The sequence below is a fragment of the Littorina saxatilis genome, linkage group LG1, assembly GCF_037325665.1.
Source record: "Littorina saxatilis isolate snail1 linkage group LG1, US_GU_Lsax_2.0, whole genome shotgun sequence".
Taxonomy (NCBI): domain Eukaryota; kingdom Metazoa; phylum Mollusca; class Gastropoda; order Littorinimorpha; family Littorinidae; genus Littorina; species Littorina saxatilis.
Window position 1 is genome coordinate 56,779,377 of NC_090245.1, and position 14,250 is coordinate 56,793,626.

At 41.0% G+C, this 14,250-nt stretch overlaps 1 protein-coding gene across 1 annotated transcript in view; it reads right to left on the reverse strand.

Annotated features, from left to right (window-relative positions):
- LOC138974886 (uncharacterized) overlaps window positions 1–14,250 on the reverse strand; it is a 42,748-nt gene that overhangs the window by 22,499 nt on the left and 5,999 nt on the right. Inside the window, exons 2-9 of the mRNA XM_070347611.1 lie at window positions 11,151–12,474; window positions 8,298–8,517; window positions 6,511–6,648; window positions 5,735–5,961; window positions 4,555–4,805; window positions 3,148–3,439; window positions 2,572–2,739; window positions 91–244 (exon numbers count right to left, since the gene is read on the reverse strand). Coding sequence (XP_070203712.1) covers window positions 91–244; window positions 2,572–2,739; window positions 3,148–3,439; window positions 4,555–4,805; window positions 5,735–5,961; window positions 6,511–6,648; window positions 8,298–8,517; window positions 11,151–11,250 — 1,550 coding nt within the window. The 5' untranslated portion in view covers window positions 11,251–12,474. The remainder of the gene's footprint in view (window positions 1–90; window positions 245–2,571; window positions 2,740–3,147; window positions 3,440–4,554; window positions 4,806–5,734; window positions 5,962–6,510; window positions 6,649–8,297; window positions 8,518–11,150; window positions 12,475–14,250) is intronic.

Sequence of the window (14,250 nt, forward strand, 5' to 3'; positions counted from 1 at the left end):
TAAATTTTTCCCCCTAACCCGCGGGGGGAAAAATTTGGTCCTGTAGGACCTGTTCAAGGGTACGCTGCAGCATTGAGGGAAGAATTGTACCTGTAATGATTGACCTGAGGGATGGTCCTGAAGAAGTAAGGGTACTTGTCTCTGTCAGAGAGGGAGGCAGCCTCTGCTCCATAGCTCACCATCATGGTGTGGAAGTGGCGAGTCAAGGCCGCTATAGGTTCTGCTGCATCCGAACATGCCGGACCTGACCAACAAAATGATGGAACGATAAGTGGCTGTGCTCTGATATGCTGGGTTTGCCGTTGTTATCTTTGTGTGTGCATGTGAGCAGGCATGCGTTTTACAGAAATCAAGAATAAATGAGCTACCAGAATTAAAAAACAAGTCGCGTAAGGCGAAATTACTACATTTAGTCAAGCTGTGGAACTCACAGAATGAAACTGAACGCACTGCATTTTTTCACAATGACCGTAGTCCGCCGCTTGTGCATAACGGAGTGAAACTGACGAGCCTGTTCAGCGCGGTAGTATAGTGGTTTCGCTGTGCTGCATAGCACGCTTTTCTGTACCTCTCTTCGTTTTAACTTTGTGAGCGTGTTTTTAATCCAAACATATCATATCTATATGTTTTTGGAATCAGGAACCGACAAGGAATAAGATGAAATTGTTTTTAAATCGATTTCGGAAATTTAATTTTGATCATAATTTTTATATTTTTAATTTTCAGAGCTTGTTTTTAATCCAAATATAACACATTTATATGTTTTTGGAATCAGGAAATGATGTAAAATAAGATGAACGTAAATTTGGATCGTTTTATATATAAAAAAAAATTTATTACAATTTTCAGATTTTTAATGACCAAAGTCATTAATTAATTTTTAAGCCACCAAGCTGAAATGCAATACCGAAGTCCGGCCTTCGTCGAAGATTGCTTTACAAAAATTTCAATCAATTTGATTGAAAAATGAGGGTGTGACAGTGCCGCCTCAACTTTTACAAAAAGCCGGATATGACGTCATCAAAAGTATTTATCGACAAAAAGAAAAAGAAGTCTGGGGATATCATTCCGAGGAACTCTCATGTCAAATTTCATAAAGATCGGTCCAGTAGTTTGGTCTGAATCGCTCTACACACACACGCACAGAAACACAGACACCACGACCCTCGTCTCGATTCCCCCTCTATGTTAAAACATTTAGTCAAAACTTGACTAAATGTAAACAAGTCGCGTAAGGCGAAAATACAACATTTAGTCAAGTAGCTGTCGAACTCACAGAATGAAACTGAACGCAATGCAACGCAGCAAGACCGTATACTCGTAGCATCGTCAGTCCACCGCTCATGGCAAAGGCAGTGAAATTGACAAGAAGAGCGGGGTAGTAGTTGCGCTGAGAAGGATAGCACGCTTTTCTGTACCTCTCTTCGTTTTAACTTTCTGAGCGTGTTTTTAATCCAAACATATCATATCTATATGTTTTTGGAATCAGGAACCGACAAGGAATAAGATGAAAGTGTTTTTAAATTGATTTCGAAAATTTAATTTTGATCATAATTTTTATATTTTTAATTTTCAGAGCTTGTTTTTAATCCAAATATAACACTATATTTATATGTTTTTGGAATCAGAAAATGATGTAGAATAAGATGAACGTAAATTTGGATCGTTTTATAAAAGAAATAATTTTTTTTACAATTTTCAGATTTTTAATGACCAAAGTCATTAATTAATTTTTAAGCCACCAAGCTAACATCGAACGCAGAAGAAGAAGAAGCCACCAAGCTGAAATGCAATACCGAAGTCCGGGCTTCGTCGGAGATTACTTGACCAAAATTTCAACCAATTTGGTTGAAAAATGAGAGCGTGACAGTGCCGCCTCAACTTTCACGAAAAGCCGGATATGACGTCATCAAAGACATTTATCAAAAAAAATGAAAAAAACGTCTGAGGATATCATACCCAGGAACTCTCATGTCAAATTTCATAAAGATCGGTCCAGTAGTTTAGTCTGAATCGCTCTACACACACACACAGACAGACAGACAGACAGACAGACACACATACACCACGACCCTCATCTCGATTCCCCCCTCTACGTTAAAACATTTAGTCAAAACTTGACTAAATGTAAAAAGAACAGTTATGAACTTTGAAGACAATCTTGTTTTCATGCTCCCTTCAGAAAAAAAAAACCCAGTTAAAGATTGTGTTTATGCACCTTAGAGCCCATAGAACCGAACCTCTGAGAATATATGCTACTAATCCTTCAACGTCTAGACTTGAAAATAATTTTATTACAAACAGATTTCATCCACACAAAAGTTCCTGTGGTGCATTTCGACAGTTGCTTGCACTGATGTTCCCATCTCACTCCCCTTCTCTCTCATTTCTCTTCAAAATATTGCAAACTCATTAACCTCATGCATGTACAAATCACCTCCTATGATCTTTTCTGACATAAAACATCTATGAAGAACATAAACACCTCTCTGCCACTCCCCCTTCTCTGTTTGCTATACAAAAATCCCCCACCCCTCCCCCTCCTATTCAAATTCTGATCACACAACCCACCCAGTATGCCAAGGATCTTGAAGGAATGATCCTGCATGAGCATGAGCTTGATGAAGTTGTTCATAGCAACGTCAGCCTGGCACTGCGTGTCGTTGACGATCAGCGCCAGTTCATATGACGGCAGTATGCTTGGGTCACTGTTCACTCTATCAATGGCCAGTCTAGCACCTGTAAAAAAGGCAAAACAAGCAAAACTGAATCACGTGGACATAAATTCATAACTTATTGTTTATGCTTTTTACATTGCAGCATACAACTCAGCACCCAGCAATGTTAGAACACTCTGTTTTAAATGTAATAAGAAAGTTTGCTTTGAGATCAAATAAACTTCATAGACTTCACACATGTGTCTGTTAGCCTGGAGATGACTGAAACATTTGGGTTTTTTTTAGCTACAAATACCATTGTCCACAGGATTATTGTTAAGCTGCCTTGGTAAAAAAAAACTTTTTTTCTGGCATGAATACAAATCAAATTGTTGAAATTATGGTTTCTCTATATGCTTTCAAGTAAACCATGCATTTGCTAATCATACTTCTTTCCTGCAAAAAAAGAGAAAAAATTTGAGCTTCTTACCTTCCACAAGCCCAGGCTGAGTCAAGTACCCCCCAGACAAGGGGAAAAGCCCTGCCAGGTACAGCTTGGGTTTCTCCGTAAAAGCCGGCGGGAGCCAGTCCTTCCAGGTGTCCCTGTTTTCACGGACCCAGTTGCATGCGATCCGCTCGGAGCTCAGCTGAGGCTGCTCTCTGGCAGAGACCAGCAAGGTGTAGTAGGTCTCCTGGGTCAGGCTCATCTTGGAGATGACGTGGAAGGCATCAGCTGCCCCTAATGCCACACGGTACCAGGCCACCTTGGAGAACTGGTTCACCTGGTCAAACAACACACCCTAGGCTGTTAATTCAAGAAGGACAGTGACACTGATGGGATGTAGTGTATTATATCATTCAGGCATCTCACAAAATCATTCACTGATGCTCATAGCAAGTTGTAGTTTGTTGTGTTTGAATGTATTGAATGTACGCAAGCAAAGCAACCTCCTAGTGTACTGCACATGGTTGAAATAAATCTCTGTCTTATCTTTAGCCACTAACTGAAAATGCACACAGATTTGAAGCCCCTACCTGTGTCAGGATGCTGTACAAACATGTCTTCAAAACACTAATTCTCCAACCCATTCCTAACAAGAAGGGCAAAGCCCATACGACTCACATGCTTTACACATTTTTCCTACCAAAATACATGTGACCTTGACCCAAGGTCAAGGTCATCCAAGGTCATGCAACACAAAGCTGTTAATTCAAGACATAGGAAGTACAATGGTGCTTATTGGCTCTTTCTACCATGAGATATGGTCACTTTTAGTGGTTCACTACCTTATTTTGGTCACATTTCATAAGGGTCAAAGTGACCTTGACCTTGATCATATGTGACCAAATGTGTCTCATGATGAAAGCATAACATGTGCCCCACATAATTTTTAAGTTTGAAACAGTTATCTTCCATAGTTCAGGGTCAAGGTCACTTCAAAATATGTATACAATCCAACTTTGAAGAGCTCCTGTGACCTTGACCTTGAAGCAAGGTAAACCAAACTGGTATCAAAAGATGGGGCTTACTTTGCCCTATATATCATATATAGGTGAGGTATTCAATCTCAAAAACTTCAGAGAAAATGGGAAAAATGTGAAAAATAGCTGTTTTTTAGGCAACATTTATGGCCCCTGCGACCTTGACCTTGAAGCAAGGTCAAGATGCTATGTATGTTTTTTGGGGCCTTGTCATCATACACCATCTTGCCAAATTTGGTACTGATAGACTGAATAGTGTCCAAGAAATATCCAACGTTAAAGTTTTCCGGACGGACGGACGGACGACTCGGGTGAGTACATAGACTCACTTTTGCTTCGCATGTGAGTCAAAAATACACTGTTGCTGGAAAATCTGCCTCTGCACATCAAGTCCAATAGTCCAATGCCTGAATACCTGAAATTCGCTCCTGATAGGATGTCTACGCTGAAGCAAGTGTCCAGTCTCATGGTGCTGATCAGGAAAATGGATGCGTGTGAAGTTACCGCTGAGCGTCAACTGACTAGGCACCCAGCTGAAGAAGAGGATGTGTTGTTTGGCCGCCGTCTGGTTGAGTACAAAGCTGTCCAGCGCCGCACCCAGCCACACAATGTCCACAGGCAGCTCTAGTGACTCTATCTGGTGTTTCAACAGCCCGCTGTCTAGACCTGTCAGAAAAGGAAGTCTCATTACTGATTTTGCTCCTGATACTAACAAAACAGAACAAATAGAGTGCACAGACAATGCCCTAAACTCTCTAAGATCATCCTACTCACAACAAAACTCTTTTACGTAAGACCATAGTTTTTAAAATCTTCTTTTTACAAAGGCTGGAAGTTACCTCAGTTTTAAGATTCCTCTTTCGTGAGATTTCTGAAGATCTTTAAAACTTGAGGAAACCCTTCAAACTGATATGAATGCATGGCCAGTCTTCCATATCATTCCTACATTCAACCTTCCTTCTATTTCACACTCCTCTGTTCAGCCTTCACACACCTACGTGGTACAGTGATACCTGCGACATGACGCCCCTCTGATGTGAAAAGAGGACACCTCCCATAAAAGTACACTTTTTGTTGTCCCATTATCTTGACCATAACATGCCTGTCATGACAGCCCACCTGCAAAGTACTGACACTTTTGGGTGCTCCAAAGGGTGTCCTTTCTTCTTCTTCGTTCATGGGCTTAGACTCCCGCGTTCACTCATGTTTTTAGCACGAATGGATTTGTACGTGTATGACTGTTTTTACCCCGCCATTCAGGCAGCATACGCCGATTTCAGGGGAGGCATGCTGGGTATTTTTATGTTTCTATAACCCACCGAACTCCGACATGGATTACAGGATCTTTTCCGTGCGCACTTGGTCTTGTGCTTGCGTGTACACAAGAAGGGGGTGAAGTCACTAGTAGGTCTGCACATAAGTTGACCTGGGAGATCGGAAAAATCTCCACTCTTAACCCACCAGGCGGCAGCAACCGGGATTCGAACTCACGACCTCCCGATTAGGAGGCCGATGTCTTACCACCACGCCACTGCGCCCGTCAAGGTGTCCTTTCAATTTCAGGTACCACTTTACAAAACCCTGCATGCTCTAACCTTCAACACTGGAGAAGAGAGTAGCACAGTTCTTCCTGCTTTTGGTGCAACGAGAACTTTTGTAGGCCGACGCTTCACAGTGCGGACACAGCTCTCTCCATTCTGAGCGCCCCCACCATGAGAACTGTCGAGCCACAGGTTGGATACGCAGGGACCTCCAGTGGTCCGCCGTGATGTTGCGCACCCAGAATTCATCCACTATTGATGACGGCATGAACCAGCCCATCCTGGAACAGAAAGTTTTCAAGTAACTTTGTATACACGTCTTAATGTTTTTCACCCCTTTCTCACTTCTCAAATATACAGTTTTATTTTTCTCAGCAAAATTATTAATAAAATCATTAACAAAAGTTAATTAATGTGAACACCAACATGTGACCCCACCCCCCAAGCATGTTTATAAACAGTGCCATGTGAAAACACTGCCTATAGCTTATCAATATCAAAGGGGTGGGACTCTCCTCAGTACCAAAAAGAGTAAAGTCTCCTCCCCTAGCTGAAAACACACCCTTCAAAGCAAACAGGCAATACCATGTCCATGGGCTTCAACCTTCCTAATAAAGTCCCAAAGAAATTCTTCTCCAACCCTTGCCTCTGCCCACTCCTGTTTTATGTTCTACTCCAGTGTAGAAAATTTGTCTCATTTGATAATGTCACGTACCAAAGGAATCGTAGAGGCAGAGCCTGTACCAAATACAATTCCAGGAGATTTGAGAAATGGAGACCATTTGATATTCTTAGACATGAAAAAATCTCCTGATATTAGCAACACTGACCTCCCATATGGCCCCAAAGGCCCAATATCAGTGAGTCTCTTGGTCTCTACCCAGGGCGCCTTGTCAAATCCTGCCTCCATCCATGTCTCCAGGTTGACCATGGTGGCAGGCACCGAGTCCCTTCCCACACCACTGCACCTGATGAAAAGTGGTCACACACAAATATTAAAACACACAGTTAATAATTTCAACCCAAAGAAAGTATCAGTCGCCTCCTTTCACTTGAATACAAACAAGCTCATGATGTCTCCTGGGACAAAAACTGTGAATATTCAAATGCCCAACTACCTTTGTGGGTGATCCATGCAGCCAAAAGTGACATGTTTGTGTTTTTTCTTCCGGAAATATCTTCTTTGTTATCTTTTTTAACTTTAATAAATCTGACCCCCCAACCCCCCACCCCCCCCCCCCCCAAAAAAAAAAGTTTACCATGAATTGCTAATTTTCTGAAAGGCAGGTCAATTTTAGCACTTACATGCGAAGTTACCCTGATGTAATCTGAATCTCGAGCCTTTCATACAGATTAGTGACACAGTGTGGATGCTTTTTCTTCCATTTTGGTTGTCCTGCTAATTAGGCACAACCAGCTGTGTGAAAGGAAAGGTCTGGAAAGGAATGAAATTGTCACTTTTATTGATGAATGGCTTCCGCTAGACTACCGCTCTTGCAGCTTAGCTGATAATTAAATTACATATTCTTACCCAACTCACATAGATAGCAACAACAGTGGCTTGCGGAGTGAAAAAGAACTATAGATTGGAGCAGGAATAGTAATTAACCAATGGTGAAGTCTCTCTCTCTCTCACTCGTAAACACGGACACATGCTTGCACCTCCAAGTTCCCTCAAGACTTCTCTTTCAGTTTCACACAGCAATAATTCATCAGCCCAAAGTGATTGTTATCATATAGTTATACGTATACTTTCGCTATGGAAAGTTGAATTATACAATATATATAGAAAGAAAAAACCCATTTGGGATCCTTTTGAGTGGTCTATATCGAGAAGTGGTTGCCAAAGCTGAGGTTCGACTGTCCAACAAAAACTTCCTCCAGGCAGCATGCATAATATATATCCTTCCCACTGTTACTGCTAGTGAAGTCTACTGAAAAGTGGCATAATGGTCATCAGTGTGATATGTAGTAATCCTCTTTGCCCTACCACGATCATACTTCCTTTTTTCACTGCATTCACCAGATGAAATCATGTCCGATTACACCGCAGCCAGTTAATAACAAATGAAAACGTTAAAGCATGAACAATGGATGACCCTTAGAAATGATATACATTACATGTAACTCTACATCATGTACTGTACATGAAGTGATGTAGTACTGTACATGTAGTGATGTACTGCATGGCTACTAAGTAATATACTCAATAAAACTCATAAAAAAGACCACAGTTAATCACTGAATGTCTTATCAGACTTTGTCTTTCAAAAAACAGAATGTCCTACCATTATACAAATTATAAGCACATTTTCATTGACTTGAACTCGTTTGTAATGTGGGTGGCCACTATTAGTATTATGTAGTATTAAAGTAAAGCAGTTCAAATTCAAAAAGCCTCAAAGCACCTCAAAATTTGTTTTTAACTGTTTTGAAGCCTTTCCATCCATACAAATTAAAATAGAGCCAAAATGTGCCAAATTCGCCCGCTTCAAATTTCGTTCTGTAATATAATACTAATAATATGACTGCATTTCATTTTCAGCTACATCCATAACTCCTTCAGTATCAAGGCCAGTTTGGCTGGCATTGCATGACTTTCAAGTTGCAGACTTACTTAGCAGGTGAGCATCCAGCCACCCTACTGAGCGCGGCAGAGGCGTTGATGACATCATATTTGGGCATGTGCAGCAGGGAGACCTTCTGGTAGCAGAGAACATCCTGGAGGAGGATGCGCAAGATGTGGTTGGCCACCTGGTGGGACAGGCGGTTACTGTTCTCCAGCACCAGGTTCAGCTCATGGTCGTTGTGGTAAAAGTGGTGCTGGTGAATCCGACCTGCAAACAGCATTTGTTTTGGTTGATATCCTAATTTCAAAATGTTTACTGGTCACACAATAAACAGTTGAGCCACTGATTAAACAGTGGTTTCTGTAATTTGACTTGTGAGGCCCCTCCGATGAGAGGACAACTCCCAATAAACGACACCTTCTGAGGCCCCTCTGGCTAAAAACTATCTTGACCAAAATATACACGATTTTGGTTTTTCTGTAGATCCATTCCCAATAACTCTTCCCTATCTTCTCCAGTGTTTTGCGCGTTTATCTCCCTTCCTTCGTGTGGCGTCAATCATGTACGGTATTTGCAAGAATACTGAATGAGAAAGAGCTTCTTCAAAATCTGAAGTTTGATCTTCCGATCACAGCTACGGTATCATCCTGAACTCAGGTCAAAATGAGTATGGCTCATTCTCTGAGATAACTGGCGATAGCCGTTGAGCGATGACTGATCAGAATGCTACGGTATGACAAGCAGCTTCAGATATTTCCGTTACTATTTTTAGAAGGTCACTGTCCAGAACACTTTCCTTGCACCCGTTGTCCTCACTGTAAAAGTGCAAAGGTCGAATCTATTTATAGCCACACAAAAAATCCACTGTGCCAAGGGAAACAATCTACGCAATTCAACGACGTTAGGTTGCTGAAGCAGCAGTAGCTTCCCTTCTACTTGAAACCTGCCGAGTTTTCAATATTCGTGTACAAAATCCCTCCCATCTTCAAAATAAAAAAGAAGAAGAAGTTAGTTTTGTATATTGACAATTTTCATCCCCGCCCCGCCTCCTCCTCCTCCCCCACCCCCCCCCCCCCCCCCCCCTTACGAAACTAAACACTCTTTACTCTTTTTTTTGGCTCTACTTCTTCACTTCTTTCACTTCACAACGACCACAGGTTAGTACATCTAAGTATGGCAATTCGTGTACAAAATCCCTCCCATCTTCAAAATATTGCCACTAATACTACCCCTCCCATCGTAAATATTCATTGCAACCATAAATAGTCAGGAGCTTTGCCTGTGTCTCTGTGTCTACAGTAGATGGTAGGTACGACTACTGTCTGTGTGTGTATCTGTGTGTCTGTCTGTTCGCGATGCACTGCCAAAGTTCTCGACGGATCTGCATCAAATTTGGTGGGCATATATTCAGGTGGACCCCGGGCACAAACTGGTCGATGAAAATTTTGTACACGTGCTCTAAGCCGGCGAACCGCCACGCTGCATACTCTGTCTCGCGATCCACCCGGCGAAGCCGGGTATTCATCTAGTATAATATATGTATTTTAACCATTCAGCGCTGAAACTCACTTCCACAAAATGGGGCACTCGCCTTTGGCTAGTACTTCTCATAAGTTACTAGCCAGAGAGCAAATTTTACTTGCCAAACCAACCATTTCAATTCAGTGTTTCAGCAACTTTACTCACCTTTGGCGAGTTGATTAACAATTCTACTTGCCATTTACAGATTTCTACTCGCCATGGCGAGTAAAATACTCGCCAGTTTCAGGCCTGCCATTATATTTGGACATGATCGTATACACGTATCAGCGGTCAACATACAATAACATTTGCTTGGTTGTCCAAAAATTCTACCATCCATTCCCATGCAGTTTATTTTCAAATATCTGCATAACAAAACTTTTAAACAGTAGAATTATCAATAATGACCTGCTACTGCTATATGATTTATGACTTAAGTAACATGATTAATCATAATATCTGTATCAGAGAAGGACGTTTTCCCAATGGTTTCATTTCTCATGATGATGACTGTTAAACAAACAAACAAGAGGCGAAGCCTTCAAGGCTCCCGTAAGAAATCGACAAACAGTAACACAAACTCATTCACTCTGTCACACATGCACACACACAGTAAGCATAGGTGACACGGTGAAAGAGTGGGAGACACTAGATCTAGATCTGTCTGTCTGTAGCCTAACTTACGGGGACACGACTGCCAGATCGACACTGCGCTTTCGACAGCGCTTCCTCGCGCACACACTGGAAACACGCTGTGCAGATCAACCTGTAGGAAATCTCCTTTGGTATCTTCTTTATCTATTTTTCTGGGGCTACGAAACTGAACAATGTGAAATCGTCTTCCTCGAATCGGCGAACTGCAGCTGGGTGAGAACTGTATCTATACCACAATCCTTCACGCGATCTGACTTAACCTTGACCCCTGACCTGGTCTACATACCACACACGACACAAACCCGTCACCTGTTTTTACCCCCCCACCACCCATTTTCTTTGGATACACACTTTAACTACATACGTGCCGACGAAATGTTGATCATTGCTTCAATACTTTGAAGCTGTTGCTTGGATAATAACCAGGTAAAATTAGTATTTCGGTGTTCAGTCAAATGTTAAAGTTTCTATCACACACATACACACGCACAGACAGACAAAAGTTAGCATCGCGTAGGCTACACTTACGTGAGCCAAAAAGAATCTGCATTGAAAATGAGGATTTTATCCATATTTCTGAGGCCTGTGCTTGTTGAGAGTCACCAAACCAGAAAGTACATGTATAACCAAACTATATATTTACAGAAACATGCAACTTTTTTTTCTCATCTACAATAACAAACACAATAAAAAAAAACAATAAAAAAAACCACACCAATACTTACAAGGTCCATGATTGATACAAGATGGTGATGATCCATAGGAAAACAAAAGTAGTCCACACATCCACAAGCATAACACAGTTCCCTTCATTCTGAAGATCATTCACAATCACAGTCCTTGGAAATGAATATATTCACAGCTCCACAGATCTAGTAGATCCGCACATAATCACTTTGAACACTGTCTCGCAGCCCTTTACCTTTGTTGCATTCCCTGTCGCCATCTCATTCTCTAGTTCAGCACAAAATCTGGTGTTGTTGAGTGTAACACAGTCCGTTTGTGAGAAGATCTTTACAAATTACATACAGTCTAAAGATGAGCAGGAATGACAGTCTCTGTCCTCCAGAGGGTTCAACAAACCCATTAATTTCAAGTGGATGAACAAATTATTTCACCCGAGCAAACAGATTATTTCCAGATTTGTTCACAGTCCATGAAATGCACCAACTGGCCATTAAACAGGCTAAGTTGTGTTTAAATTTAAAGGCACACGATCACTTTCAACTGGAGAAAAATCCTTGGAATGTGCAAATGAAATAGATCTATCACAGGGGAGAACAACTATCAAACAGCAGAAGACAAAGAGTTTTCCAGGAATGTTGGGATCCAGTAATTTGCTTCATGCAATTGTGAAGCAGTAAGATACGGGCAATCTATTCAAATACATAAATTAGGGCAATGCTAAAAATGAGCAGATACTATCACTGGTATCAGGAAGAGAAAGTAATATATTCAAAACATAAAGGTGGCTTTCTTTTTTAAGCAAAGTCTAAAAGTGATCAGTTTTCCCCATCAAATGTCCTGTCCAACCACAACAAATAATACAATCTTTCCTTTGAAACAGAAAGTCAACCAGAAGTCTGACAAGTTCCAGAACACTCACTTCTCCAAAAAATTGACTGCACCCATTTCTTTTTTCATGAGCTTTTATATTCTTTTAACACAAGAGCTCTCAAACATGCAACTAACAATATATGCAGGTCTTTTGTTGTTGCAAGCTGTTTCTGTTGCATCAGAAGCCTTAAGGTCTGCACTCACAAAAGTATGAGATATATGGAGTTGTTTGACAAAATGAATGTTTGTTATCATAAAACTTCTTTTTAATTTTGTGAAGCTGAGACCATCTGACGCTTCCCACCTCAGTATGTTTCACGGGACACTGCCACTGTCATCTTTCTGCTGACCACCAATACATGGCCAGGAGACAGTCTGTGTCCTTATCCCCCACTGTCTTTGTGACCCATCTCTGTTAATGCAGTCTACATGACAGCCGTTGTTCTCCTGTCCATCAGCCCATCACACAGAGGTACTTTTTGTTCCTTATATCTGCACACATAAACATGATACATGCGCTGTCAGATAATGCAAAACACGCTCTTGATATCATCACAAAATTATTTTTGAGGATAGAAACTAACATTCTTGCAAAATTCAGGAAGGAGAAAACAGTACAGTACAGTATCCAGAATTCATCTGAAATTATATATATATATATATGTACCACAAGACATCAAATACTAAATTGCTATTTGTTTTCCTATTTCCAAACAGGAAATAGGTTAAATCTGAATATTTCAGCCTTCTCTTTGCTGACATTGTCAAGGCAGTGTTTGTTCATGTTTAGAAATAATCTCTTGCTTTTGTTGCCCCAACACAGTTGTCAGCATGCAGTCCTAAAAATCTACCAACCATGAAAGACAGAAACTCAAAATTAAGAACACTACCACTACCAGTCGTGATTTGAACGGAATACCTAGCATATAAGCTGAAAAGTTATGCTGTCACACACACACACTACAACACAAAAACATGTGTGCCTATACTAATACTATCAGGACACACAATATTTTATCACCATATCACTATCAGGGGAGAAACCTGACCGTCTTCAGGTCCACATAATAAAAAAGAAACCCAGCCATACATACACTGTCCGAGACAGTATGCATTTGTGAAGCCAGTACACACCAACACACACACATAAACGAACATATTTTACCCCCATCCATCACAGTGTATGCTGTCTGCCTGCCTAACGACATTCTTGCTGGTGTGAACATAAATAACCACGGCTTTGAGCTGCCTGCTATTGCTAAACATGAATATAAGTTATAACCAAAAAAACACTCTTGCATACACTTGACTTCATTAGATTCTATTTTCATGATCTTCAGCAACCACACAGGTAAGAGTTATAAATTGCAATCACAACCTATGCCACAGAATGAACTCACACACCACCAAGGTCAGCTTATCAGTGCTTGTATGTATACAGTATGCACCCTTGCCACTTTCAATCTTTTATTGGGCTTCAGGCAACCAATGATGTGCAAATTTTGCTTACACATGCACACTGTCACTTTGTAGTCCTGTCTAGCAAGTGGGCCAATTGGGACTGGGACGGGATGCTGACAAACCTTGAGCTACCTCTCTGTCAATACCGAGTGTCATTTGTGGGACGAAATAGAACTCCTCTGACAATCTATTGTCTACATACATTTTGAAATTTGGACGAAGTATCAACTGACATGGAGGTTCTAGCTGTCATCTAATTACATGTACTTCCAAATCAAGTATAGGTCTTATCATTCAAGCATTTGAAGATTCTAGGCTAGATCTGATCACAGGCGGAAGGTATCATCCACTGGACTACTACTATCAGTGGACGATACCTTCCGCCTGTGATCTGATATAACCCTATAAAACATACTTGACTGAATTACAATTTCAATGATAATGACAGACTAATGATAAAATCTTTTTTTTCAAAATGCTTCACGGCGGGACATGAAACTTGAAAGAACCCAGACATACAAATACAACTACAAGATATATATATATATGATAGTGTAGCAAATGGACACAATATCAGCCCTAAATAGTTCTCCTACTGCAGACTAACCCTATTCCCAGAAAGCACTGCACATTGACTGCAAACACACACATTAAGCCAGAAAAGACCCCTAACAATTGTACTGCAAAAGCTGCAACCCCTGAGAGAGGGTACAAAAACACCCACCCCAGCGGTGAGAAAGAGGGTCATAGGCAGGTGCAAAGCTGAATTGGGGTAACAGACACTGTTGGACCATACCTCAGGGCTAA